The sequence below is a fragment of the Lepidochelys kempii genome, chromosome 1, assembly GCF_965140265.1.
Source record: "Lepidochelys kempii isolate rLepKem1 chromosome 1, rLepKem1.hap2, whole genome shotgun sequence".
Lineage (NCBI taxonomy): Eukaryota > Metazoa > Chordata > Testudines > Cheloniidae > Lepidochelys > Lepidochelys kempii.
The window spans coordinates 343,854,887-343,881,937 of record NC_133256.1 but is presented as its reverse complement, the minus strand read 5'-3'; the positions used below and the strand labels follow the sequence as shown (position 1 = coordinate 343,881,937).

General features: G+C 39.8%; 1 protein-coding gene across 2 annotated transcripts in view; it reads left to right on the top strand.

Annotated features, from left to right (window-relative positions):
• Positions 1-27,051, top strand: part of CHCHD3 (coiled-coil-helix-coiled-coil-helix domain containing 3) — a 248,719-nt gene that overhangs the window by 168,784 nt on the left and 52,884 nt on the right. For both annotated transcript variants that reach the window (XM_073328860.1, XM_073328859.1), the window contains exon 6: positions 25,333-25,403. In XM_073328860.1, the coding sequence (XP_073184961.1) occupies positions 25,333-25,403 (71 nt within the window). The remainder of the gene's footprint in view (positions 1-25,332; positions 25,404-27,051) is intronic.

The following is a 27,051-nucleotide window of genomic DNA, read 5'->3' as shown; positions in this document are numbered from 1 at the left end:
CCTTACTAGACTCATGGGACCACCTTTTGAGTCTGTGGCGTCATGCTCCCTGCTCTACCTTTCTTTCAAGGTGGCGTCCCTGATGGTGATAACCTCGGCTGGGAGGGTGTCTGAACTCAGGGCCCTAAACTTAGAGCCCCCTTATGCCATGTTTTATAAGCACAAGTTGCAGCTCAGGCTGCCTCCTGCTTTCCTCCCAAAGGTTGTGTCACAGTTTCACATTAACCAGGACATCTTTCTCCCGGTGTTCTACCCTAAGCTTCATCCTAGCGGCAAGGAGCAGAGACTCCGTTCACTAGATGTCCACAGGGCACTAGCCTTTTACAATTGAGAGAACGAAGCCGTTCAGAAAATCGACCCAGCTGTTCGTGGCAGCGGCAGACAGAATGAAAGGCCTGTGCTTGTCGTCACAATGCATTTAGTCATGGATCACATCCTGCATCCGGGAATGGTACAACCTGGAGGGGGTTCCCGCACCCCTGTTTACTGGCACCCCACCAGGGCGCAGACTTCATCAACAGCGTTCCTCTATTTCTCAGCAGGCCAGAGACGATGCGGCCTTCAGATGAGCAGTGCTCCAATCAGTGGATGACTCCGACCGCGCCTCCTGTTCTTGGGCTTGTGAATCACCTGATTGGAATTCACATGAACAAGCAATTGAAGAAGAAAAAACGGTTACTCACCTTCTCATAACGGTTGTTCTTTGAGATGTGTTGTTCATGTCCATTCCAATACCCACCCTCCTACCCCTCTGTTGGAGTAGCCGGCAAGAAGGAACTGAGGCAGTGTGGAGTCAGCAGGGCTTTGTATTGGGCACCATGAAGGTGCAACTCCAGGGGGTGCCCAGGCTGACCCTACGGTTGCTGCTAGGGGAAAAATCTTCTGGTTACTGTGCACATTTGCGAGCACACACCTGATTGGACATGAACAACACATCTTGTCAGCAAGTTAAGGAAGTATGGGCTGGATGAATGCACTATAAGGTGGGTAGAAAGCTGGCTAAATTGTGGGGCTCAACGGGTAGTGATCAATGGCTCCATGTCTAGTTGGCAGCCGGTATCAAGTGGAGTGCCCCAAGGGTCGGTCCTGGGGCCGGTTTTATTCAATATCTTCATAAATGATCTGGAGGATGGTGTGGATTGCACTCTCAGCAAATTTGCGGATGATACTAAACTGGGAGGAGTGGTAGATACGCTGGAGGGGAGGGATAGGATACAGAAGGACCTAGACCAATTGGAAGATTGGGCCAAAAGGAATCTGATGAGGTTCAATAAGGATAAGTGCAGGGTCCTGCACTTAGGACGGAAGAACCCAATGCACAGCTACAGACTAGGGACCGAATGGCTAGGCAGCAGTTCTGCAGAAAAGGACCTAGGGGTGACAGTGGACGAGAAGCTGGATATGAGTCAGCAGTGTGCCCTTGTTGCCAAGAAGGCCAATGGCATTTTGGGATGTATAAGTAGGGGCATAGCGAGCAGATCGAGGGACGTGATCGTTCCCCTCTATTCGACATTGGTGAGGCCTCATCTGGAGTACTGTGTCCAGTTTTGGGCCCCACACTTCAAGAAGGATGTGGATAAATTGGAGAGAGTCCAGCGAAGGGCAACAAAAATGATTAGGGGACTGGAACACATGAGTTATGAGGAGAGGCTGAGGGAGCTGGGATTGTTTAGCCTGCAGAAGAGAAGAATGAGGGGGGATTTGATAGCTGCTTTCAACTACCTGAAAGGGGGTTCCAAAGAGGATGGCTCTAGACTGTTCTCAATGGTAGCAGATGACAGAACGAGGAGTAATGGTCTCAAGTTGCAGTGGGGGAGGTTTAGATTGGATATTAGGAAAAACTTTTTCACTAAGAGGGTGGTGAAACACTGGAATGCGTTACCTAGGGAGGTGGTAGAATCTCCTTCCTTAGAGGTTTTTAAGGTCAGGCTTGACAAAGCCCTGGCTGGGATGATTTAACTGGGAATTGGTCCTGCTTTGAGCAGGGGGTTGGACTAGATGACCTTCTGGGGTCCCTTCCAACCCTGATATTCTATGATTCTATGATTCTCTAAGAATAACAGTTACGAGAAAGTGAGTAACCGTGTTTTCTATGCTTTAGCTCAGACTCAGCACCAGAAATATAAAACTGGGAGTTCATCATAATTTTGCAATGCTTTGTGTTTCTATACTGTTCATAGCAATACCCTATTTAGTACTGACCAGAATGTAATGTTGTTGCAGTTTCACATAATAAAGCTGTCAACTCAACTTGAGATCCAGTATCATGTCGCAAATGCCAGAAAATTCTTCTCTTTAGATTACATTATATTTTTGGGATTACCCTGTTGTTGAGAGAGCTCTTTGCCTGGCATATTAAGATCAGGAATCTTGTTATCAGTTAAAATATCTCTAACCTCAACCTGATTGACAAAAGGCAGAGACTGAACTGTAGCCTTTTGACTATAGTATTGCTTTAGTGCAATAGCTCCATATCAGGCTGAGCCTCATTATAGTTCTAAACAATTGTTTTTTAAACTGATTTTTTTTTCCACTCATCTTCTATTACGGCCTTCCACTAAATTAACTTTAAAAAAAATTGTGTATTTTCCAACAACCATCACAAGTCAGCCTTGCCTTTATATTCCATGAGATTTTTCTTGTTTAAAAAAATACTTTTCATTCCCATCTTTCATTTTCTTGCATCAAATCAATAGCAGTCCTGAAATGTCACTTAATAACAATAAAAAAAAAAAAAGCAGATGCACTACACTGAATAATAGACATTAGTGTGTAGAGAAACATTTCTTTCAATAGAGAATTTTTTCCTTTTCTACATATAAACTACATGAGACAAAAATACAATAATGTTTCAGGTCATTTTTCTTTATCATAAACTGTGTTTCTATGAAAAGATATATTAGCACCAGGAATAGCCATGTTTTATAGAGGCTGTTTGTACGATCCATTTTTCCAGATTCCCAAGATATGCAAAAGAAATTGATTTTTTTTTTTGGCTGTGAAAATTATTATATCTATACTTCAAATGCAAAGCAAAATATGGAACTATCTGTCTTGTGCTTTGTTTTCTTTAATTTGTATAAAAATCATTAATACCAGAATACTGTGTGTTAAGTAGCAATAACTTATACCACATTTCAGTGCTTCATTTGTCTTAAACATACTAATACCTGATGTTTGGATACTGTGTGAACCATCTGGAAATATATAAGGAAAAGTATTGGTGTTCTTAGAGGTTGTTCTTTTTATCTTCCTCCATAAATCTATTCGTCTACCGCTTTTATCACTTTTAGAGAATTTTTCTTAGTCCCTCTTGCTTTATATCTTTGTCTTGTGTTCGTGTCCTGAACTGAATGCATCCAATTTCCCTGTGCTGTATAGATGATTACCACCTCCCTATACTGTGATGTGATTCCTCTTCAAATGCAATCCAAAGCTTTCACTCTTTTTCTGCCATAATATATTGAAGTTCATACCTAACATGCTGTCCGGAATTCATCCTTAAGTCTCCTTCCAATCTTTAGACACTCACTTGCTCTTTCAAAGTGCCTTCTTCCTGTTAAACTTTTGCATGTTAAATTATTTTCTCTCAGACATCTTGGCTTGACTTTTTCCAGGTAGAATGACTATTTTATTTCTTGTTCTAATTCTGATCTCACTTGGTGAATTTGTATTGTTTCTGAGCCCTCATTGATGTTCAACATCTCCTACTTGAGTGTAGTGTGAGTTAGTGCCGTTTACATTTCCCTTTATCATTACACTTTCTTTATAGTCTTGCAGCCAGTGTTCAGTGGATGTGTCATGGTTTCTATCCAAGCCAATTTGAATGAACTTTTAAAAGTAAGTTTTTAGAGGGATTGTTTCAAAGATAGTGATTTTTGTCCGAATACAGTGTATCTAGTAAATAAGACATCTAGAAGAGAGAAGACTGAAACACTGTTATCACAATCATGAAGGAATTTATTTTATCTGATTAGATCAAAGGAGTAGGAGTCAGGACTAGCAGGTTTGGCTCTGCTACTGAATTGCAGTACGATTTTGGACAAGCAACTGTAGTTTACTCATTTGTATCTACAAACTTCCAATAAGGAGACTTGAGTGTAGATTTCAGAGGTGCTAAGCATTGACTTCTATTGGAGTCCTGGGTGCTTAGAACCTCTGAAAATCAGGCCCTTGTTGACTTTGTAAGTGAATGCAAGATTTACTGACCAAGAAGGAGGGGAATATTAACTTTCATTGGGCTCATTGCAGCCAATCAGAAAACAACTATTTATATATTGTCCTGAGGTTCTATGACTACTTCACTCTACAGACAACTTTGTAAAAGAGAGATCCCCCATGAATCCATCTGCACTCCCAGCGCTCTAGTCCCTCCCTGCTTGATTTTTAATGTTTCCTTCTGCAAACCTCCAGGGAAGGCTCTACAGATCGTGGTTTGAGAAGCATGGATATATGCAATATGGTTAATGTTGTTCTGGACCTCAGTGTTATTAACCTCTTAGGAGGTTTAATGATAGAAACTTGTTGGTTGTCCAATAATAGTCAGTCGCCATGAGTCAGGATTTTTCTCATGTAAACAATCTACCTCATAAGAATAACCTGACTCTTGATACTTGTAAAGCACTTTGTGATCCTCTGATGTACATCAGTGCAAATTATTACTAGGAATGAATATATAGATTATATGAAACTACTCGGAAATCTTGGGGTTGGACTGAGGATATGGGAACAATACTTGCTGTAAAGAAGCTTATAGTGACAGTTCCTCTGGATTCCACTCATTTTTCTTCTGATTCCCACCTGCAAAGTCAGGAACAATAGGAACTAGTCCTGCCAGCTTTGCCCCTTGCTTGCTTTAAAACTGGAATTTACTGGCAAGTAGAATCTGATTCTGAAAGGTGTGAGAGAGTAAGTAATTCCATCCTGTAGGATTGATGTCCCCTCCTTTTTCTAGAGCTAAACTAAAATATGTAATTAGGGAATTTTTAAGAGGTTGTATTGACCAAAACAAGTAAACATGCTATTAACGTTAACAAACAGGTTCCTGTGTTATATGGGACATGAGAAGTGTTTTATATATGTATGCAGCTAATCTGTAACTACATCCTCCTTTGTCTGTTATCCTTGTCTGTCTCTCTCTCAATCTCTTTGTTTGCTTCTTACTTCCAAGTGTTTAATTCGGTTTTAAATTAGATTGTAAAATCTAAGGAATTGTGTCTTCCTGTGTGTTTGTACAGTGTCTAGTTCAACTGGGTGCTGATCCTCTAGGCACAAACAGTAATATAAACAATAAAAATGATTATATGAAATCATGCCATTAAATATTTTACTTAAAAATATGTGAGATTGGGTAACTTGCCTGAATTTACCTTTGGAAAGTAACAACTGAGGAAAATCCTACCTTACTCTTTCAAGTGCATCACATTACAGGCAACGTACTGAAATTTTAGGAGACTTTTTAAAATGCTTACTGATTGTATAAAGGTATAATTCAGTAACTCCTTTCATCATAAAGTCTCCAAGTGATTTACATACAGCCCATCTGACTCCTGAGAGGCTGGCAAATATAAACTTTATTTGCTAAGTGGGGAATCTGAGCCACCAAAAAATTAAATGACTTGACTGAGGTCACAGAGTCAGTGACATTATGAAACACAGCCGAGAACTCGTGACACCCAGTTCCTGTTCCTAATCACGGGAACACGCTGCTCCATTGTGCAATGGATGGTAGGCATGTACCTTAAAACAGAAAATTACATAATTTTAAGTGTATTTTCCATTTTAAACAGGTACCAATATCATTTTCTGATATGCATTAGAACATGGCATATTTCAGCACTTCTGTTCAGAGTATCCGCGTATCCAGCTAGGAAACAGCCAGGAATTTTTTTTATTATACGAGAAGTGGTAGCTATATGAAATGTTGCAACCCTCTTTAGTAAATAGCCTTGTAAACCTAAAGCTCAGAAACAGCCTTCCTATACAAACAGACCCTCATTTTCATTGCTGTCAGCCTGAGTGATATTTTAATTTTTCTGCCCTTAGAAAACTTCAGTCTCTTATCCAATAGATAAATGAGAGAACCCCCAGGAAATGCTACAGAATGTTTCTGTTTGCCAGCACAATAAATGCAGAAGCAAATAAATGTCCTCTCCCATCAGGAGGAGGCGTATAATGAGTAAATGATAGGAAAAGGAATTCAGGAAACAAACGATCAATCCAATCTACGACGACAAACAATTTCTTAATAACTTGGCCTTCAATTGAATAGGGGGCTCTCTCCAGCAAAGGAGAACTGCTGAAGCTGAGCCTTGGGAAAGGGTCATTTACATGTGGCAGCTGATGGATTTTGTAATGCTGTTTGAGGTTCACTGAGCAATAAGCTCTGATTCAGGCACACAAGTTTTTGGTGGATCACCATTTGTGTGAATGTGTGTATGGGGAAAGCATAGCTCAAGAATTTAATTCACATTATGAGTTCCAGATTATAACAACTGCACTTACATTTCTTTTGTGCTGTTCATTAAGCAATTTTTCATAAAGGGATGCAGTTCACTCCCTAGGTGATTACACAGCGTGGAGCATCAATTTTTATTCTTGTTTTAGGCGTATAGGTCTTCCCCATATTTTTAGGTGTAATTTTTACAGTCTATAAGGGGTCCCTGCCCCGAAGAGTTAACAATCTAATGACTGCATCATCTCTTCAGTGAGTGTTTTGCCAGAGTAAGGAATGAATCAAGACCAAGACCTCAGGATTTGGTCCTACATTAGACAGCTGACAAAGGAGGCAGTGGGAAAAGAGGTACCATATGTCATATGATGTTCATTGTGAAGTGCATGTTTAGATTCTGCACAGAGGCTAACTGCTGGCTTCAGTAGGGTTGCCTCTGAGGAGGGTTCAGTAGGACTGCTGCATTACTTATGAGCAATCCCTGCTGACCAGTGCAGAGCTACTAATTGGTTTTAACAGCAAAAGAGGAATGTTATAGAGGTGCAGGAGGTAAGAGGAAATAAAGGGCTAGGTGGAAAAGCCCCATAGTTGCTGGTCAGATGCTGCCTTGACAAGATCAGAGCCCCTTTGATACACATCAGCCCTGTATTTGGTTAAATTCCTGGATCCCCCACTCCTTACAAAAAAGAAGAGATTGGTAACTGGCTTTACTTTTTATATTGGACCTAACCATTTCAGAGTTTTTTGGCTTCTAAATCCGTTTATCTGTGCAGTATGAATAAGGCCCAACCCAGAAGTTGAGCGGAGCTTGGTACAGTTTTGGAAGGGCTATATGCCACAATCAAACAAAAGTTTTCATTAACCATCAGATTGGAGGCTGGACAGAGGTGATAATGCCAGGCTGGTGGTGTATTCTGCTTTGTTGAATGTACCACAGAGAATCAAGTATTCTAGCATCTCATGCCTTGTAACTGAGAACCATTATACCTGAAAGCTTAAACTTTACAATATGCTTCTGTTCACATGCATATTTCTGTGCCAGATCTTTTAAAAGGCTTTTCCTTTGAAATATGGGAAGATGATCATGCCTTTGAAATGAGTAGATACTCTGCTGACATGTTTGAAATCTTTATTTTCCCCCCATATCTGAGAGTTTAACCCCATACATTACTGTAGATCATATATACACAAGAGCTTATTTATTTATATGCACTATTACACACTCATGTTGAAGACATTAAGAAATAGACACAAACAAGAGAATTCAGACATAAGGCAGATACTCGGCCCATTACACACGCTCTCTTTTCTTGGTGTTGCAGCATTTTTAGTACCTAACATCGCCTACTAAACCAGGTATTCTACTCACATCCAAGTTTTTGTTGTTTGCTGTTGGCTTGTTTAGTACTAACTGTACACAACACTGCTCAAAACATAAAACAGACATTCATTGCCCCAAATAGCTTACAATCTAAAAAGTCTAATGTGGTAGCATTTGGCAATAACTAATGTAAAACTCTACATGAGTCATTTAGAGCAGTGGTTTTCAAACTGTGGTCCACGAGCTCCATTCAGGGTGGCCGCACACGAGAGAGTGAAGGGCCACCCACCTAATTAGTGGAGCCTTTGTTTGGAAAGAGAAAAGAAACTAGGAAGACCTTTCTGGGAAAAACGGAAGTTGAGGAAATTTCTCTTCTTTCTTTCCTTTATTGGGAAGTTGAATTAGGTTTATGCATTTTTTTCACTGAGCTGTTACCATGAATCGAGAGGAAATTGTAGTTGTTGATATATAAAATTGAAGGACTCCTTAATGGACCCTTACAAGAAGTGTACTTTTATATTAAAGATGTCAGTCTTAAACAATATATGTGTGTTTGCCGCAACCTTTGTAAAATTTTAAACTGCCATTTTGCTAATGGTAAATAGAATAATCCACGGTAAACATCTGATGAAGTGAGCTGTAGCTCACGAAAGCTCATGCTCAAATAAATTGGTTAGTCTCTAAGGTGCCACAAGTACTCCTTTTCTTTTTGCGAATACAGACTAACACGGCTGTTCCTCTGAAACCAGTTTACTGACTGATATTGTTTTGCTTCTCTTTTGGTGCAGGCTTTAGGGATAGTATGAGGTGGATGGTAGAATAAAGTGGAAAGCTGCAATTTGCAAATACCACAAATGTGATGCTTTCTTAGTGAATTCATCCACAGGATTGAGCACTATAAGATCAAAAGTGCTGATTCTGAGAACTAGACTAGTCACTTTACACAGCACCCAGGAGAATTTAAAAATAAATATGGCAGTAGGCAGTGTTGCAAATAATTATTGTAACTTGAAGTAATTTTACAGTGAATTACATCTTGAAAGACATTTGCTAAATCTCATAACTGTGAAATTAGTGTTTTACCACTATAGATTTGAAAGACAAGTGACCATGTCTAGGGCGTGAGAATTTCAGGTGTTTAATACAGATGAGGCCAGTGTTACTGTGCAGTAAAACAAGGGGGGGAAGCACTGAAAGTGTGAAGCACATTCTAAATACTTACGAGTATAGGGTAAAGCCAGCTGGGTACATGCAGTGAAGTGCAAGAATCAAAATTTAAAAGTCCATGTATAGATCCATCCATATACTATGGTAATGAGCATGGTATAGTAATATGGATGGGCAGATCCATTACTCATAATGGGGGAAGGAGAATTAAGTAGGGTTGTTGTGGCAGGAAACTTGATATTTAGGAAAAGTGTATTCTACTGTGTATAGTTCTCCCCAGAATTACTGTTCAACATTTATATTGTGGATGCACCTAAAGACCATAACTAGATAGACCCCATTGTTATAGGTTATTATATTATGATATGGTACACACATATAATAATGACAGTCCCTGTCCCAAATAGATTACAATCTAAAATGTGGTTAGTTCATATCTCCTCCTTGGTGCCACAGTAGGAGACCAATCGTGGTGGACAACTCCCAAGCAAGAACTGAGGGATCAGTAGACCTGGTTCATGCTGGAATGAGCAGCATAGAAGCAGATTCTTGGGTCCTGTGAACCAGGCCTGAAAAACTATGAAGCAGCCTTAAGAAAAGGATGTTTGCAGGTGTTTTAGTTTTCACAGAAATGCACAGGTACTATGCTTGGGACTCTGTAAATAGCAGCAGATTGCAAACTAAAGAGGTGGCTAAAAATTGGTGCAGACTGGTAGGTAGTACATTGTGGATCTCTGGAGAATATAGATTCTGCGCAGATAGAATGCTCTCTCTGATCTGTAGGGGTAGCAATGATTAGTTTGACTGGGAAAAAAGAATTTAGAGTGGTAAGGCTAAAACTATGGTTGGGAGAAGTGTATACAGAAGACAGCAGAGTGTTAGGAAACACCTACAACCAACAGTTGAATAAACAAGAAGGCTGTTTGGCAAGATATTGTAACAATAAAGGCTTGAAGGAGAAAACAATGTTGGAAGGAGAATAATCAGGAAATACAGTGAAAACCAAAGAATTGTGAGTTGACATAAATATGACAAGGAATTTTTTGTAAAAGAAAAAGAGGAGAGAAGTAAGATGGAGAATGAAAGGAAGAAGTTTAAGTGGTTAATTGTTTTCAATAACACAAGGAGTCTTCGAAGAAGAAAGTATGGGCTCTTTGAGGTGGTGAGCATTAACAGGAAGGCATAGATACTGACAAAAAGAAATGTTGAGTTCTTCTTGCTGTTGGTACTCCCAAAGGAAACTGGATGGAGGGCAGATACCAAAAACTGCCACAAATGTATAGAAAACATGGTTGCAAAGAATACTGCATTTAATTAGAGCTGAGCAAGAAATATTTTCAGTTTGAGGGCTGAATTGAAAAATCAGGGGAGAAAAAAATTCAGTTAATTTTGTACCAAAACTGATTTTTTCATTTATTTTTCCCCCCTCACTGAGGTGTGGCTGAAAAATGTCTTTTGGGCTGAACAAAACATTTTGAATATCATTTCTAAATGACATTTTGAAACAAAACAGTTTTTTGAAATGATATTTTGAAATGACATTTCAAAGTGATGCTTCAGTTGAAATGAAGATTCGATGCAAAACTGGACATTAAAAAAAATTCCCTCATTTTTCTTATTCAGCTGAATCTGCTTGCCAGATTTGATCGGAATTTGCCAATAATCTCAGTTGCCCCAGAGCTGCATATTTTTTTAGCAAATTTACTATTCAGGTGAAAAAATTTGTCCTGCCATACATTTAATGACATTTAGCAGATGTAGTTTGCACAGGTGCTCAAGATATATTAAAATTAATAAATATCTTATGGTTTTAATTAGAGGGTCCTCTTCCTAGTGTGTGTGCATGGGGTCTAAACTTAAATACCAGGAATAGTGTATTTCTCTGTACATAGGACTCCTGTCCCATCTTGTCAATGTTTCTTTACTCTTAACAGTTCAGGAAATTATTCCATCCTAAGTGATGTAATTTCACTGCCTTAAATACCATGAGGCGATAAGTGCTTTTAGAAATAGCTATAGTAAGACTGTTCTGTGATCCTGTCAGGTATCATAAGCTGAGAGAAGCTTATGCAGGTGGGTATCTTGAGATCTTCAAGGAGCATCTAAGTATTGCAGAAGTGCAGCATTGGTGATTCAGGAGGTAGCGCTCTTCTGCTGAATAAATATTGAATCACTACCTCAGCGTAGTCCTCGGGAACTCTGTACTGCTCTTTTGTAGATAGGATATGAAACAGAAGTTCTGACCAATGATGGTCATTAAAAATCACAGGGCAGATTTGGTGTGCGAACCACCAGAGTCCTGGCCAAATCCTTACTTTGATAATGATATTCTGCTTCACTGAATTTCCACTGTAGTGAGTTATTTACTGTTTGACCTAAACCATTTGGAAGTGTTGCTGGATATTAATCAGCTAACACATTTTACTCCAGAGGTGGTTTTCTTTCAGTGGTAAAATAAATAATTCCTTTATATTCAGTTTGAGTGTAAGTTTATAAAATGCACTGGGATCCTTTGGGATGAAAGCTGGTACATAATTTAAATATCAGACATCCATTTATAAATGCCATTATAGTTACTGCATACATACAGTTGGCATTAGATTGTGAGCAGTACAGATGTGAGAATGGTGCCGACTTTTCACTTGCCAGTTAAGGTTCCTCAGTGTTCTGAAGTCGTGTGCGATGACAGGGCCCTTTAGAGTACTGAGAAATAACAATATGGTTCCTTAGTGAGAATGTAATTTGTAACATGTAATATTGAAAACATGGTGAGACTTGGAAGAAAAGTTGTAGACAGGATTGGTTTTGATTAGGCATACTGTCATCAATAGGATGTTTAAATATAGTTGTGCATCTGAGCGTATGTCTGTAAGATTGAGAACATTTGTATTAGAGAATATGCTACAATTACATGCAGATTCGATGGTAAGATGAATAGCAGTAAGAATGTTGAATAGTTTTGTCCTTTTAGTAAAAGTTTTCATTTTCTTTGGCAGCTCTGAGTGTTAACCAATTAGAGATCAGTGTTCTAGTAAGAAAGAAAAGTGAAGTGAAGCATATCTTGGGAGAGGTTTTAGACATATTAATAGTTATGTTAGCCAAGTGTGCCTAAAAGTTGAGCTTGGAAGCTCAGATGAAAAGGTCATATCTGAATTCTCTGCTTTGCTTCACTTGCTGATCTGATACGCTCTCTTTCACAAACTTAGGAGATGTATCACTATACTGAACATTTGGTGTTGGAAATCAGATCTGCTCTTTGGCAGTCTTCATCTATAGGATGGAAAAAATATACGCAATCAGACCCAATGAGGGAGATCATAAATGACTGGAATCTAGTATAAAGCACTTTGACAAGGGCACTGATCTTATGGACTTGCAAACTGATAACTTCCTTCATGCAACACTTCAATAGTATTCAAGGCAGAATAAATATAATATATTAAACAACATACAAATTTGCTTGTAGTATAATTTGTACATCTGGTTTTCCAATGACACAGTTAAAATCAATTAAGAGACAGGCATAGATTAAAAAACTAACAACTATTTTAACATGATTTGGAACATGAAGTTGTGCTCATCGTTAGGCTTTATAATAGGTAATGTTATCTATTTAGGTTTGTATTCTTTCCCCCATCCCTTCATTTTGTTTGTTATGCTTACTTGTTGCATCTTCAGAAGTTTCAAAGATCAATCCCTTTGAGATAAATGGAGACAATTAACATCTCTCTTACAGATGAATCCTAGCCTCTTTCCCAGGTCAAGGACCCTCTTGCAGCAGAACCATTTTGCACAGTGGGAGGGAATTAGGGAGCCCACACAGGAGATATGCATCCTGTGTGTTCCAAGAAACCTAGCCACATGAGAGTTCCCTGTGCATCACTATGCTACAGAGATTTGGGGGCAGAAGAACCCACAGACTTTCCAACCTCTATTCCTAGCCCCATATAGTGGCGAGCAAGCAGTGTGGACACCAGCCCCGAGGCTGGATTAGTGTTCTCATCAGTTCCATTGCTGTGAAGTGACTGCCACAAGAGAGATTCCTTACTCTCTAGCCCTGGAGGAATCCTTCACTGCACAACCCAGCTATTTAGGCAGTCCAGGCCTATGTTAGAAATATTATTGGAGAGAAGCAGACTCTGATGTGTCGGAACTCAATGGATGCAAACGTGTGTTTTGGTCGCATTAGGCATAGAGATGGAAATAACCTTCAGAAAGTTATTATGGAAGGAATTGTGGGTTATGGAAGGAATTGTGGAGGGTCATTGTAGTTGTAGCTATTGTTGAGTGAATTTGTTTCTGATCATGATCGCTTTAAGCCTTTCGGGTGGGAGGAGCTTTTAATTTTACATTTCTGGCCTGATTTTCAAAAGTGCCAAGCATTCAGAGTTTCTGTATCCTTCAGTGGGAGCTGCAGGTGCTTAGCCCCTCAGAAAATTAAGCAATTTGTTTTTATCTTTCATGCCACTAACTTGTAATAAAAGTCAGATTTTAGTCTTGTATAAAAGGACCATATCCCCTTCTTTGTCAAATAAACTAAAAACAACATAACTATTAAGTAAAAATCTTTAAATAGATTATGTGGAATATACCTTCCTACTGAATTTGTTCAGGTTTTAAAAGTTAAAGGCACATAAAGAAAAACTTCAACAGCAAAAAGGAGTTCTGGTATGAAATAGGTTATGTTGGTACTGCTCCTTTAGTGAAATTTAACAAGGGTTCTCACATTCTCTTGATTCTGTTGATAACCTTTGTCAGCTTGGATGACCGAATAACTTTTAGAGCTTCAAACTTGCTGAAAACGTTCTGAAGATTTTCAGTATAGGTAAAAAATGCACTTGTGCTTTGAGGTTCCACATACAGATGAAACAACTGAACTTGTAAGCTTCTGTAGGAACTTGTTTTCTAATACAAAACTTGAAAATCATTGCTACCAGCAAAGAGAATTCTTCCTCTATTTCTGCATAACATGTGGCTTCCACTGCTTCTGTTGGAGGAAGATTATTCCAGAGTCTGACAGAATTAAAATGTGTTTCCTAGTATTCAGATTACATTTTCCTTTATTCAGTTTATCCCATTATTGTTAGTTATTATTTGTCTCTGTTCCATCGTGAATATTTTAGTTTAAAATGTTCCTAATTTTACATAGTAGATTAAGTCCCCTTCTATCCAGGACCCCCTCCACAACCAAAATCAACATTCCCCATTGGTTTCCTCTTGAAAATGCACTTCTTCCATAAGATCCAATTAATTTTAGTACACCTTTTCAAAGAAATGTATAACAAAGGGTACAAAAAAGAGTACTAAATGAAATGCATTCCCAACACCACTACACAGTCATCTGGACTTGGTTACATCCTAACTTCTGTTGGTTCACTGTGTTGCATAGATTCCAACTCCAGAAGGTACCATTGTGATTGTTTTGTTTGACCTCCTGTATAACACAGGCCAAAAGAATGTCTTTGAAATAGAGCATATCCTGTAAATAAAAATTATCCAAGCTTGATGGAGAATCCAACCATTCGCAAATTGTTCCAGTGATTAATTAACCTCACTGGAACCAGACCAAGGACAGACGCCTGCAGGACTCCACTAGATAAGTCCTTCGAGTTTGATTGTTACCCACTGATGTCTGCTCTTTGAGTATGGTTTTTCAACTACTTGTGCATCCATTTTATAGTCATTTAATCTAGCCTACAGTTCCCTAGCTTGTGTACGAGAATATCCTCTGGAAGTGTGTCAAAAGTCTTTCTAAAATCAAGGTATATCCTCCCCATGGCCATGAAGTTCCAGTGGATACTGATTTATCTCGTTAGACTGACCTCACATTTGGTAAAGCAACCCCCATCCTTTCATGTCTTTATATCTGCTCCTGTATTTTCACTCCATGCATCTGGTGAAGTGGGTTCTAACTCACGAAAGCTTATGCCCAGATAAATTTGTTAGTTTCTAAGGTGCCACAAGGAATCCTTGTTATTTTTGCTCTGCAACTGGAGGTCACAGCGTGGGCTATTACCTCCTGCATATTTGTTAAGCAGGTATTTGGGTCAATGTATCTCTTTCAAAAATGTTTGCGCTAGCCCTTCCCCAGGGTCATACCCCTCTGCAGTGCTGTGGACAGAGCCACATCAAAGCACTACTGCAATACACAGGGAATTCCCTGGTTGACTCACAATGGTGAGGTCTGCCTTTAATGTGCATAATGAAGCTGTAGTGATTTCATTGCGTGCCTCATGCTTTCACACCTGCTGGGGCTAGCCTCAGTTGAATACAATAATACTTTAGTCAATTCCTCAGTTACCTCCATTCTTCTCATGCAGTATATTAGTTTTGGTAGCCATCCCCGTTCCTCTCACACAGCATACTTGTTTCTGTAGCCTCCCCTTTATCTAACATTATACTATCTGCCACAATTCACCTCTCTGATTCAGGGAAACATTTTTAGGTGCCAAAATTAAACAGAAAATCATTGTTTCATTTATTTACCAAGGTAGTTGATAAAACAGTTTACTACTACCTTTGCTCATTTGCTCTTCAAACTGCAATAGAAAAAGGTATTGTGAAGTCCTTTAAATCATAGTTTCACAAGGGCCCATTGTGATTATCAGTCTGACTTCCTGTGTAACATAGACCTTCCCCCAAAGTAATTCATAGACAATATCTTTTAGAAAAACATCAATCTTGATTTTAAAATTGTCAGTTATGGGGAATCCACCGTGATCTTTGGTAAATTGTTCCAATGGTTAGTTACCCTCACTGTTAAAAATTTAGCCCTTTTTCCAGTCTGAACTTGTCTAGCTTCAACTTCTAGCCATTGGCTTGTATTATGCCTTTCTCTGCTAAATTGGAGAGTCCGTTACTAAGTATTTGTTCCCCATGTAAATACTTAAGACTGTAATCAAGTCACCTCTTAACCTTCTATTTATTATGCTAAATAGAGTGAGCTCTTTGAATCAATCACTATAAGTAGTGTTTTCTCATCCTTTAATCAGTCTCGTGGCTCTTCTCTGAACCCTTTCCAATTTACCAACATCCTTCTTTAATTGCGGGCACCAGGACTGGTCACAGCATTTCAGTAGTGGTTGCACCAGTTCACAATGTGTAAAATGAGTATAATAATACCACCTCCCAGTTTAACTTCACATTTAAGATACTATGTGAGGTCATCGTAGAAAAATCCATGAGGCAATTAATTATTCTGCATTCAGTGCAGAGTTTGGATGGTGTGCACTCAGTAATGCCTGGGGCCACATATTGAGCAATGAGGATAAAAAGAAATATTGACTAGCTACCCATTCAGTGAGTACAGGCGTGCACTGATTGAAGCAGGGGTTGTATGGAGAAAGTATGTGATCATGTAATTAAAGACTGTATCATAATGCATATGTACAACGGGGAAGAATTAAGGTTGCACAGGTAACCTTATGTCATAAATATAAAGGGAAGGGTAACCACCTTTCTGTATACAGTGCTATAAAATCCCTCCTGGCCAGAGGCAAAATCCTTTCACCTGTAAAGGGTTCAGAAGCTAAGGTAACCCCGCTGGCACCTGACCCAAAATGGCCTATGAGAGGACAAGATTCTTTCAAATCTGGAGCGGGGGGGAACAAAGGGTTTGGTCTGTCTGTGTGATGGTTTTGCCGGGAACAGAATAGGAATGTAAGCCTTACAAGTCCTGTAAAGTTAGGAAGTAATCTAACTAGAAAATGCGTTAGATTTTCTTTTGTTTAATGGCTTGTAAAAAAAGCTGTGCTGGAGGGAATGTGTTTTCCTGTGTTGATGTTTTTTTGTAACTTAAGGTTTTGCCTAGAGGGATTCTCTACGTTTTGAATCTGATTAACCTGTAAGGTATTTGCCATCCTGATTTTACAGAGGTGATTCTTTTACCTTTTCTTTAATTAAAATTCTTCTTTTAAGAACCTGATTGGTTGATTTTTTCATTGTTCTTAAGATCCAAGGGTTTGGGTCTGTGTTCACCTCTACCAATTGGTGAGGATTATTATCAAGCCTTCCCCAGGAAAGGAGATGTAGGGCTTGGGGGGGAATATTTTGGGGGAAGATGTCTCCAAGTGGTCTCTTTCCCTGTTCTTTGTTTAAAACGCTTGGTGGTGGCAGCATCCTGTTCAAGGGCAGGTTTGTACCTTGGGGAAGTTTTTAACCTAAGATGGTAAGAATAAGCTTAGGGGGTCTTTCATGCAGGTCTCCACATCTTTACCCTAGAGTTCAGAGTGGGGAAAGAACCTTGACACCTTAATTCTGGTATTTCCTAATTTTTGAGTGCTTGACTTGTTCTTTTAATATGTTTTTTCGGTATGTAATAAATAATTACAGTATAGCACGTGTGTGTGCGCATGTACAGTAGACGTGCAACATTGATGTGTATTTATCGGTGTATTGAGGGGCTATTCCACATGAACAGTAGAGGAAATAAAAGCTATTATTAATTCAACCGTTACTCTGCTAGTCCATTAGTAGACAATGCAGTAATGTAATTTCTAATTGACAGCATGTTATAGCAAGCATCATTTCTAGTCAGTATTCTCAGCACTAGCTACTGGTGAAATTATTCTAAGAAGTGGGGAGGATTTTTTTAAAATGACTTCATCTCTGGATTGTAAACAATTATATACATGAAAGAAAATCCTGAGTGAATTCTGAAGGGAAGGTATTACACAGAAACACATGATATACTCAATCTAAGATGACAAATGTCTTCTTAGTAGCAGCTTATTTGATCACTCAAATGGCAATTAAAAAGATAGAACAAGTACACTTGGAATGTTGTCTGTGTGTCAAAAATGCACCTTCATGCTTGAAAATTATAAAAAATTACAATCGATCTTTACAACTGTTGTGTTCATCTTTATTGATCAGGCACGAGAAAGATAAATTGCAGCCCAAATAAGATTATAGTAAATGTTAGCATCGTAAGGGACTATAGGTTGATAGAGGGCTATTCATCATTTCAAATAGTGACCTGTCCATGCTCACACTATAGTCAGTGCACTGTCTAATCACATACGTATTGATTTTATCTACATCCAAGAAACCTGGCTGCGACTGTCATTGGGCAGACAAGATTGCTTAAATGTAAAGAGGTCACTGGTGTGAAGACTATTCCGTTTTCATTTTCTTACTGATTTATTAAAAAATACGCTACCTCCAGTCATGTGCATGAAACCTCAATTCCCATACAAATGAATTATTAGGTCCGGATCAGAGAAGCAGGAGTGCAGTAGACCACCATGCCCCTCTGTGATCGGTTTATGTGCTTTTGGCTGTGGTATGTGTTACACAATTTGTTATAATTTGTGGTGATGTTTTGACTTGAAATTTAATTTCACCCTTCTTCTGAGCTTAGTATTCTTTTCTTTTGATTTTTGAAGAGCTCAAGTTAGTTTGTAATTTATTAGGAAAACCTTTAGAAGACACAGTGGCTCAGAGTATGAAATGTCTATCTTTTTACCTTTCCAGAAAGAGTCGCTCTTTTAGTACTAAGTGAAATAAGTTTCAGAGTAACAGCCGTGTTAGTCTGTATTCGCAAAAAGAAAAGGAGTACTTGTGGCACCTTAGAGACTAACCAATTTATTTGAGCATAAGCTTTCGTGAGCTACAGCTCACTTCATCGGATGCATACTGTGGAAAGTGTAGAAGATCTTTTTATACACACAAAGCATGAAAAAATACCTCCCCCCACCCCACTCTCCTGCTGGTAATAGCATATCTACATTGTAAGGAGAGTGATCACTTTAGATAAGCTATTACCAGCAGGAGAGTGGGGTGGGGGGAGGTATTTTTTCATGCTTTGTGTGTATAAAAAGATCTTCTACACTTTCCACAGTATGCATCCGATGAAGTGAGCTGTAGCTCACGAAAGCTTATGCTCAAATAAATTGGTTAGTCTCTAAGGTGCCACAAGTACTCCTAAAATAAGTTTGTGGTTTCAGATCAGTCTCCAATACAGTAACCCGCTTTGTGGCTTTTCTTTTAACGTCATTTGGCACAGATAACACTTGGTCAGGAAAGCTCTTGTGACCAACTGATCATGAAGACCAAATCCGCTTTTGCATTCACAAAAGGATAATCCCTCAAGATCAAGGCTAAGGGCTTTACAGTGCATTTTCGTAAACTGTTCTTGTTACAGGTTTCAGAGTAACAGCCGTGTTAGTCTGTATTCGCAAAAAGAAAAGGAGTACTTGTGGCACCTTAGAGACTAACCAATTTATGTGAGCATAAGCTTTCGTGAGCTACAGCTCACTTCATCGGATGCATACTGTGGAAACTGCAGAAGACATTATATACACAGAGACCATGAAACAATACCTCTTCCCACCCCACTCTCCTGCTGGTAATAGCTTATCTAAAGTGATCACTCTCCTTACAATGTGTATGATAATTAAGTTGGGCCATTTCCAGCACAAATCCAGGTTTTCTCACGCTCTCCCCCCCCACACACACACAAACTCACTCTCCTGCTGGTAAGAGCCCATCCAAAGTGACCACTCTCTTTACAATGTGTATGATAATCAAGGTGGGCCATTTCCAGCACAAATCCAGGTTTTCTCACCCCCCCCCTTTTTTTTTTCCAGAAACCACCCACACAAACTCACTCTCTTGCTGGTAATAGCTTATCTAAAGTGACCACTCTCCTTACAATGTGTATGAAAATCAAGGTGGGCCATTTCCACCACAAATCCAGGTTTTCTCACCCCCGACTCCCCCAAAACACACAAACTCACTCTCCTGCTGGTAACAGCCCTTCCAAAGCGACCACTCTCCCCACAATGTGCACGATAATCAAGGTGGGCCATTTCCAGCACAAATCCAGGTCTTCTTACCCCCCCCCCCCCACACACACACACAAACTCACTCTCCTGCTGGTAATAGCTCATCCAAACTGACCACTCTCCTTACAATGTGTATGATAATCAAGGTGGGCCATTTCCAGCACAAATCCAAGTTTAACCAGAACGTTGGGGGTGGGGGGGCGGGGGTAGGAAAAAACAAGGGGAAATAGGCTACCTTGCATAATGACTTAGCCACTCCCAGTCTCTATTTAATAGTAAATTAATAGTATCCAATTTGCAAATGAATTCCAATTCAGCAGTTTCTCGCTGGAGTCTGGATTTGAAGTTTTTTTGTTGTAAGATAGCGACCTTCATGTCTGTAATTGCGTGACCAGAGGGATTGAAGTGTTCTCCGACTGGTTTATGAATGTTATAATTCTTGACATCTGATTTGTGTCCATTTATTCTTTTACGTAGAGACTGTCCAGTTTGACCAATGTACATGGCAGAGGGGCATGAAAATCTAGAATGATAGTTTCCATGGACTGTGTTGTGGCCATCTAAATAGATTAAATGTTTTATGGATGCCATAGTAATTAACCTTGAATTGTAACACTGTGTAAACAATTAAACTCGAGTTTTAAAAGTGTATATGTAAAAAAAAATAAAATATGTGATAGTACGATGTGGAATAAAGATTTCATTGGCATAATGGCATGATTTTTGTGATGCCACATTACTCAAGAGTTTCAATGCCCTAAATCAGGTCTAGCAAGTGCCAACAAACCCATTGTACCACACCACATCAAGTGCTCTGTATATGACCCACATGTTACAGAAAAACTATTTTAGAGAAGTTTTGAACAGTTTTGTATGACTGACTTCATTTTTTATTCTTCCTACTATGAAGCCAAGTGCCTCAGCTGATCTACCCTGAGTCCAACTCTGCCGACATGGAGTTCAGATGAGCTCAGATCAAGCCATAAAAACCTCTTGAAAATTACAAAAAAGTACATTATCTAGACATAAAATGTCACAACTTGTTAGTCAATTGTCTTAGAATATTGTACATCCCACTGTGAAGCTCCAACATTTTCGGGTCTAGAAAAGTTTTTACTGCCCATGGGTTGAATCTTGCCTGTCTTGCATTTTGAAAGTGGGTGATTGGTGGAGTCAGGGGGAGAGGCATTCCAGAATTAAGGGAAGATGGAAATACATTTCTGGAGAGACAAGATGGGTGAACTAATTGTGACACTCTGTACCCCAAAGCAACACATTGACACCCCCATATTTACCATGGTGATGTAATTATGACATGTTTTGTACAAAGTATGCCTTGTAAGGTATCCTTCTAAAAGCCTTGATCTGTTGATTATTGGATTACATGTGCTATCATTGTATATGAAGTTATGAATATTGACTATGTACCAGTATTTCAAATGGGAGTAAAAAGAAAAGGAGTACTTGTGGCACCTTAGAGACTAACCAATTTATTTGAGCATAAGCTTTCGTGAGCTACCGCTCACTTCATCGGATGCATACTGTGGAAAGTTTAGAAGATCTTATATACACACAAAGCATGAAAAAATACCTCCTCCCACCGCACTCACCAGCACGACAGTAATCCACCAGTTAGGGGTGGATTAATTATGTTGATGGGAGAGCTCTCTCCCATTGGCTTAGAGCAGCTACACTAGATATCTTACAGCGACTCAGCTACATTGGTGCAGCTATGCTGCTGTAAGCTCACTAGTGTAGAGATAGCCTTAGTCTTTCGTGACTCTCAAGCTCCCGTGAAAAATAATGTTGATTCAGAGACTGAGATGTAGAGCCTGTTGCAGAGGGTGAAGGAAAGCAGGACTTTTGAACCCTCTGTCTCTTGCGTGGTAGTTCATAGGGCCTCTGATGGAAAAACTACTTAGCCATATGCTTAGGTCTGAACAATGGGCGTTAAAACTTCCTCTTATGGGCAGGCCTGTGTATCTCCAGTGAGTGGAAGGTAGCTCTGGAGTCCTTCAGGGTATGCAGGGATTTATCCATCTTCTGACTGAAGGGAAGTGTGATTCATCGAAGGGAAGGTCCTTATTGGCATTCTGGACCTCCCTAAGGAACCACGATTCCCTGCACAGGACGATGGCAATAGCCATAGAGCTAGAGGATGTATCGGTGGCATTGACTGCAGGATTGTAAAGCTGTTTTGGCCTTGGGTACCTATGTTACCCCGTTCGCAAGACTCCACCTTCGTTGCCTTCAAATGGTGCTGCATTGGTATACTCTCCAAACCACTCTTCCACGAACCGGTAACAGTTCTGGCCAAAGTATTGTCTTCCCTGTAACGGTGGACAACTCCTCGGCAGGTATGCATGGGTGTCCCCTTTCTCCCTTCTTTTCCACACAGGACCATTATTACAGGTGTATCTCTGTTAGTTTGGGGAGCCCACGTGAACAGGCACACATCATAAGGTACCTGAACATCTCAAGAGTCCATGATGCACATTAAGATCCTGGAGTTATGACTAGTCCGGAAAGCATTCAGTTATGAGTAGTCCGGAAAACATTCAGGTCTTTTCTTCCATTTATTCACATTCTCCATGTCATTATAATGTCTGACAATGTTATGACTGTCTTTTATATCAACAAGCAGGGAGGAGTGAGATCCATCTCCCTATGTGCAGAAACAGTCAGTCTCTGGAACTGGTGTATCAACAATAGAACCACCCTATCAACAGCTTACCTTCTGAGGAAGCAAAATATGCTTGCAGACTCCCTCAGCAGATATTTTGCAATCAAACATGAGTGGGAGCTCCATGACATGGTATTGCGCAATATTTTCAATCTATGTGGAACCCCAACCAGAGACCTGACTGCTTCTCAAGCAAACGGGAGCTGCACCATATATTGCTTCAGAGGAGCCCTAAGTTACCACTCCCAGGGTGACCCTCTGCTTCTTCCTTGCTTGGACCAGTTCAACTATGTCTTCCCTTCTCTGGTGCTCCTGCTACAAGTTCTATGCAGAATCCAGCAGGACAGATCTGATCATCCCTTTTGGCCTAGACAGTTTTGGTTTCCCAACCTCCTACACATGTCTTCCCAACCATCAACCATCCTCCCAATGTTTCCTGAGCCAGTGGAATGGCAAGATCAAATACCCCGCTCTGTGTACGCTCCACCTCTGGGCTTGATATTTGGATGGGCATCGTCCTTAGAATGTTCATGCTCCACAGTCATGAAAGTCATCCTTTCTAGTAGTAGAACGGACTCTACTATAAGATGTTACCTAGCTAAGTGGAAGCGCTTCTCTTCTTGGGCATGTCAAAGGGATGTTATCCCAGAAACTGCACATATTCCTCTCTTCTTGGACTGTATCGTCTCTTTGAAGACATCAGACTCATCCATCAGCTCCTTGCAAGTCAACTTGGTGGCAATCAGTGCATGATATACACCTTCTCAGGCCTACGTGGACTTTGCACATCCATTGTCCAGTAGATTCTGGAAAGACCTAGTCAGAATCTTTCCATCTTTTCAGAAGCCTACTCTCCAGTGTGACTTAAACATTGTTCTCTCAGTACTCACAAGGCCCTCCATTGAATTTTTAGCCTCTTGCTCCATGTCTCTCCTTTCCATGAAGGTCACTTTCCTTGTAGCCGTCAGCTCACCTAGAAGGATTGGTGCGCTTGGAGTAATGTTGGCAGAGCCTCCTTTATACTGTGTTCCAAAAGGAAAAGTTTTATTTGCATCTGTACCCTAAATTCATTCCTAAAGTAGTTTCCGAATTTCACCTTAACCAGTCGATTTACTTATTGTGTTCTTCCCAAAACCGCACGCTTCCACAGAGGAATTAAGTTTCCACTCCCTTATGTTTGGCAGGACTTGGCCTTTTACCTGCAAAGAACAAAACCAATCAGGAAATCTCAGAAACTATTCATCACTACAGTAGAAAGAATCAGGGGACATGCCATTTCCAACCAAAGAGCCTCCAAATGGATCTCTGGCAGCATTCTATTCTATCAGCTATTGAACCTTCCCCTGGGGTAAGAGCTTATTCTACCAGAGCACAAGCAACAACTGTGGCATCACTTCAGAAGGTACTCCTCCTTGGCATCTGTAAAGCAGCCACGTGGAGCTCTGTTCACATCTTTGCGAGACATTATGCTCTGGTGTAGGACTCCTCTGCTGATACTTCATTTGGGATGGCAGTCCTCCACTCAGCTCTACCATCTACATCTTTGCACTCTCATCCTACATAGGTACTGCTTGTCAGTCACCCACAGTGGAATACAATAGGGACCATCGCTCAAAGAAAAAGGGGAGGTTTGAGATGCGTGGTCCCTATCTGTATTCCACTATCCACCCTCGTTCCCCTCCACTTCAGATCCTATCTGATTTGCGGTAGAGAAGAAACTGGAGAGTCAGTCGGTCCACTCTGCCCTTTATCCCCTTGATCCCAGGCAAGAGATGAACTAGGGCTCATGTGCCAACCAACAGGCCCTACTTTTAAATTCTCTGAGACTGGGCACATGGTGTGCATGCATAACCCACAATGGAATACAGCTAAGGACCAAACATCTCAAAGAACCTAAAGTTACAGGTCAGCAACCGCCCCATATCACTTGTTGGTGAAAGGGAAAAACTATCTAACAAAGGCAGCTTGATTTTAAAAAGATAAAATAGCAGCTGTTGGAAGTTACTCAAAGTTTGGACTATTAGAATAAGTTAGAAAGAAATGAACTGGTGAGCAAAGAGCCAGTTGGACAGTCAGAGGATGAGTGGTTAATTTATAACATAACTGCAATTTATGACATGAATATCGCCTCCACATAAAGTCTGAGTGTACACAAGTGTAAATACATACACACAACAATAAGGATTCCATTTATGGATTATCCAATCATGTAAAAATTATGACTCCCTCAATGATGGCAACAGCCTCCTGATTTATGTTCCAGTCATCCTCCTCCTTCCAGTTCTTCCTTAAAACCAGTTTTTTATGTAGCCTTCCTACTATACAAAGAACTAGCACTGGTTCAGAATTTTTTGACTAAAAGCTTTTTCATCAGAAAATGCAGATTTGTTGAAACTGAAACTTTTTGGGGGAAAGAGTCAGTTTCTACTAATTTTTTAACATGGAAAAAATTGAGGAAGTTGCTAAATTGTTAATAAATTTTGTTTCAACATTTTCTAAATAAAAATTTCCAGTTTTACAACTTGAAAGAGGCTTTTGTTTAGAAATTTAAACTACCGTAAAGTCAAAACTGAAATGAGACATTTTGACCCGAACTAAACTTTTTTGGATTTTTGGTTTGTGACCGTTTTTGAAATTTTGACTTGTCATCCCAAGTCGGGATGGAAACATTTTTCTATATAGAATATTTTCTCTGGATAAGAAACTTTCCATTCTAGCTCTGCAGTGAACTGCTCACCAATAATGCTTCTGCTTCATCTTGTACTTTAACAGTTATCCCACCTTTTGTTTGTCAGGATTATACTGTAAGATGTTCAGTGCAGGGACCTGGGTTCTTTATACGTTCTGTAGAGTGCCAGGAATGTTTTCACCACTATAAATATTCGTTAGGTCATAACGTTTTCACTTTCTCCTCTCTTTTCAGAGTGCACAGTTCTACAAAGTAACCACAGAGCAATACCAACAAGCTGTCAAAGAAGTGGAAGCTAGGTTCAAGTAAGGCTCCCCCTCCCTCCCCCCCGATACTTTTGAGTATGTGAATATGATGAAGTTGTGTTCATATTAAAATAGGCAAAAATTTCTCCACCTGACCTAGCAGCCTGTGCTTGGAAGGTGGCAAATGAAATATATTTTTGCAGGACTGGTTATTGAAATGAAAGAATTTTGGTGAAATCTGGTAACCAGCCCATATTGTATTTACCTTGATTGCATAGAAATTGACAGCACAGTTAGTAGTATATTAATTTATTTACACCTGATTCTATTTAAGAATGCTTTGAAAAACTCTACTCCTTAAACATGCATCTTCGTTAATGTAATTCCAGAACTTGGGTGCCAACCTTGCATTTCAGTAGTAGTCATCCCATTCGTGTTTAGCATAAAAGGTATTTAAATCAGTGATTTAACTTTGCCTGTAATAGCGAAGGTCAGGTTGAATTATTATTAGACCTGAGGATGGTTAAATGAAGATGCAGTAATTGATGGACCAAAGAGACTCTGACCCTTAGCTTTGGACTTTCAGTTTCTGCCAATTCTTCCATTAAGCAGAAAGTGCCATTCATCATTTTTGTATGAGTATGAAAATAACCTTTTACAACCCTTTACTCTCACCATCTACCAATAGATACTGTAGACAAAAATTATGGAATTGTGGCCATATTTTGGGTGGAGGTGTGGAAGCCTATGTAGAGCTCTGATACCCTGCCCCCGACTACGTCTGGTTTATAGTAGCTTAATAAAATGATAAGTCTTTAACAACCTTACTATAAAATTACTACATGTTTCAGTGGTTGGATCTGTTTGCCATTTCATTGTGTATTCACTTACATATTATTTGAGAATCTCTTTTTAGTTTAGTGTTATGTTAATTTAGTGCTGGTTAAAGGTACCAGGTTTGCAGCCTTATGGACTGAACATTTCTGACCATCGAACAAGTATTGATTGAACTACACAATGACACTGTGCTTCAACCTTGATCTGGAGGGACTGCAAGTAGGAGTGAGAAGATGGTTTGGTTGCTATTGATCATTCAGTTGTTCCTTCCCTCCCTCTCTTTCCATCTATGGGGCTAATTAATTTTATCAACGTCGTTGAATTTGAAACATCTAATTAGCACCCTCCTTCCTTTCTTTAATTAAAAAAATATATATTTTTCTTAGTGTATGCGCAACATGGCACATGACCAGGATTCATTACCGAATTTGGTCCGCTGGCTGGATCATTAGCTTTTTTGGCCCAGGCCAGGTACTGATGGAGAGCGCAACATGAATGCTGATCCATGTTACTAGATATGAAATAAGGGAATAGTTGGTAGGTGGTAGTAGCTATTGTGACTTATGTCCAGTGACTTCGTTTGCAGAGTTGGGAGGCCTGCCGTGTTCCAGCCCCCAGCAATTTCCAAAATCAGTCAAGTACTGCCTGGCTCTTCCAGATGTTTACAGGCCTGGCCTAAACAGCAGGGTTCTAGGTGTAGTACCTAACATCACACAACATAAAATCATCTGGGAAGTTTAAAAACCAGTTGTGAAAAGCATTCCATTCAGTTCTCCTTTAACCAGAAAAATAGTTGTGCAAAGGGGATATGGGGAATGGGATTGTGAAATCCTCAGACTTGTTGAGACTTCCTCCTTCTGATTGTCAACAG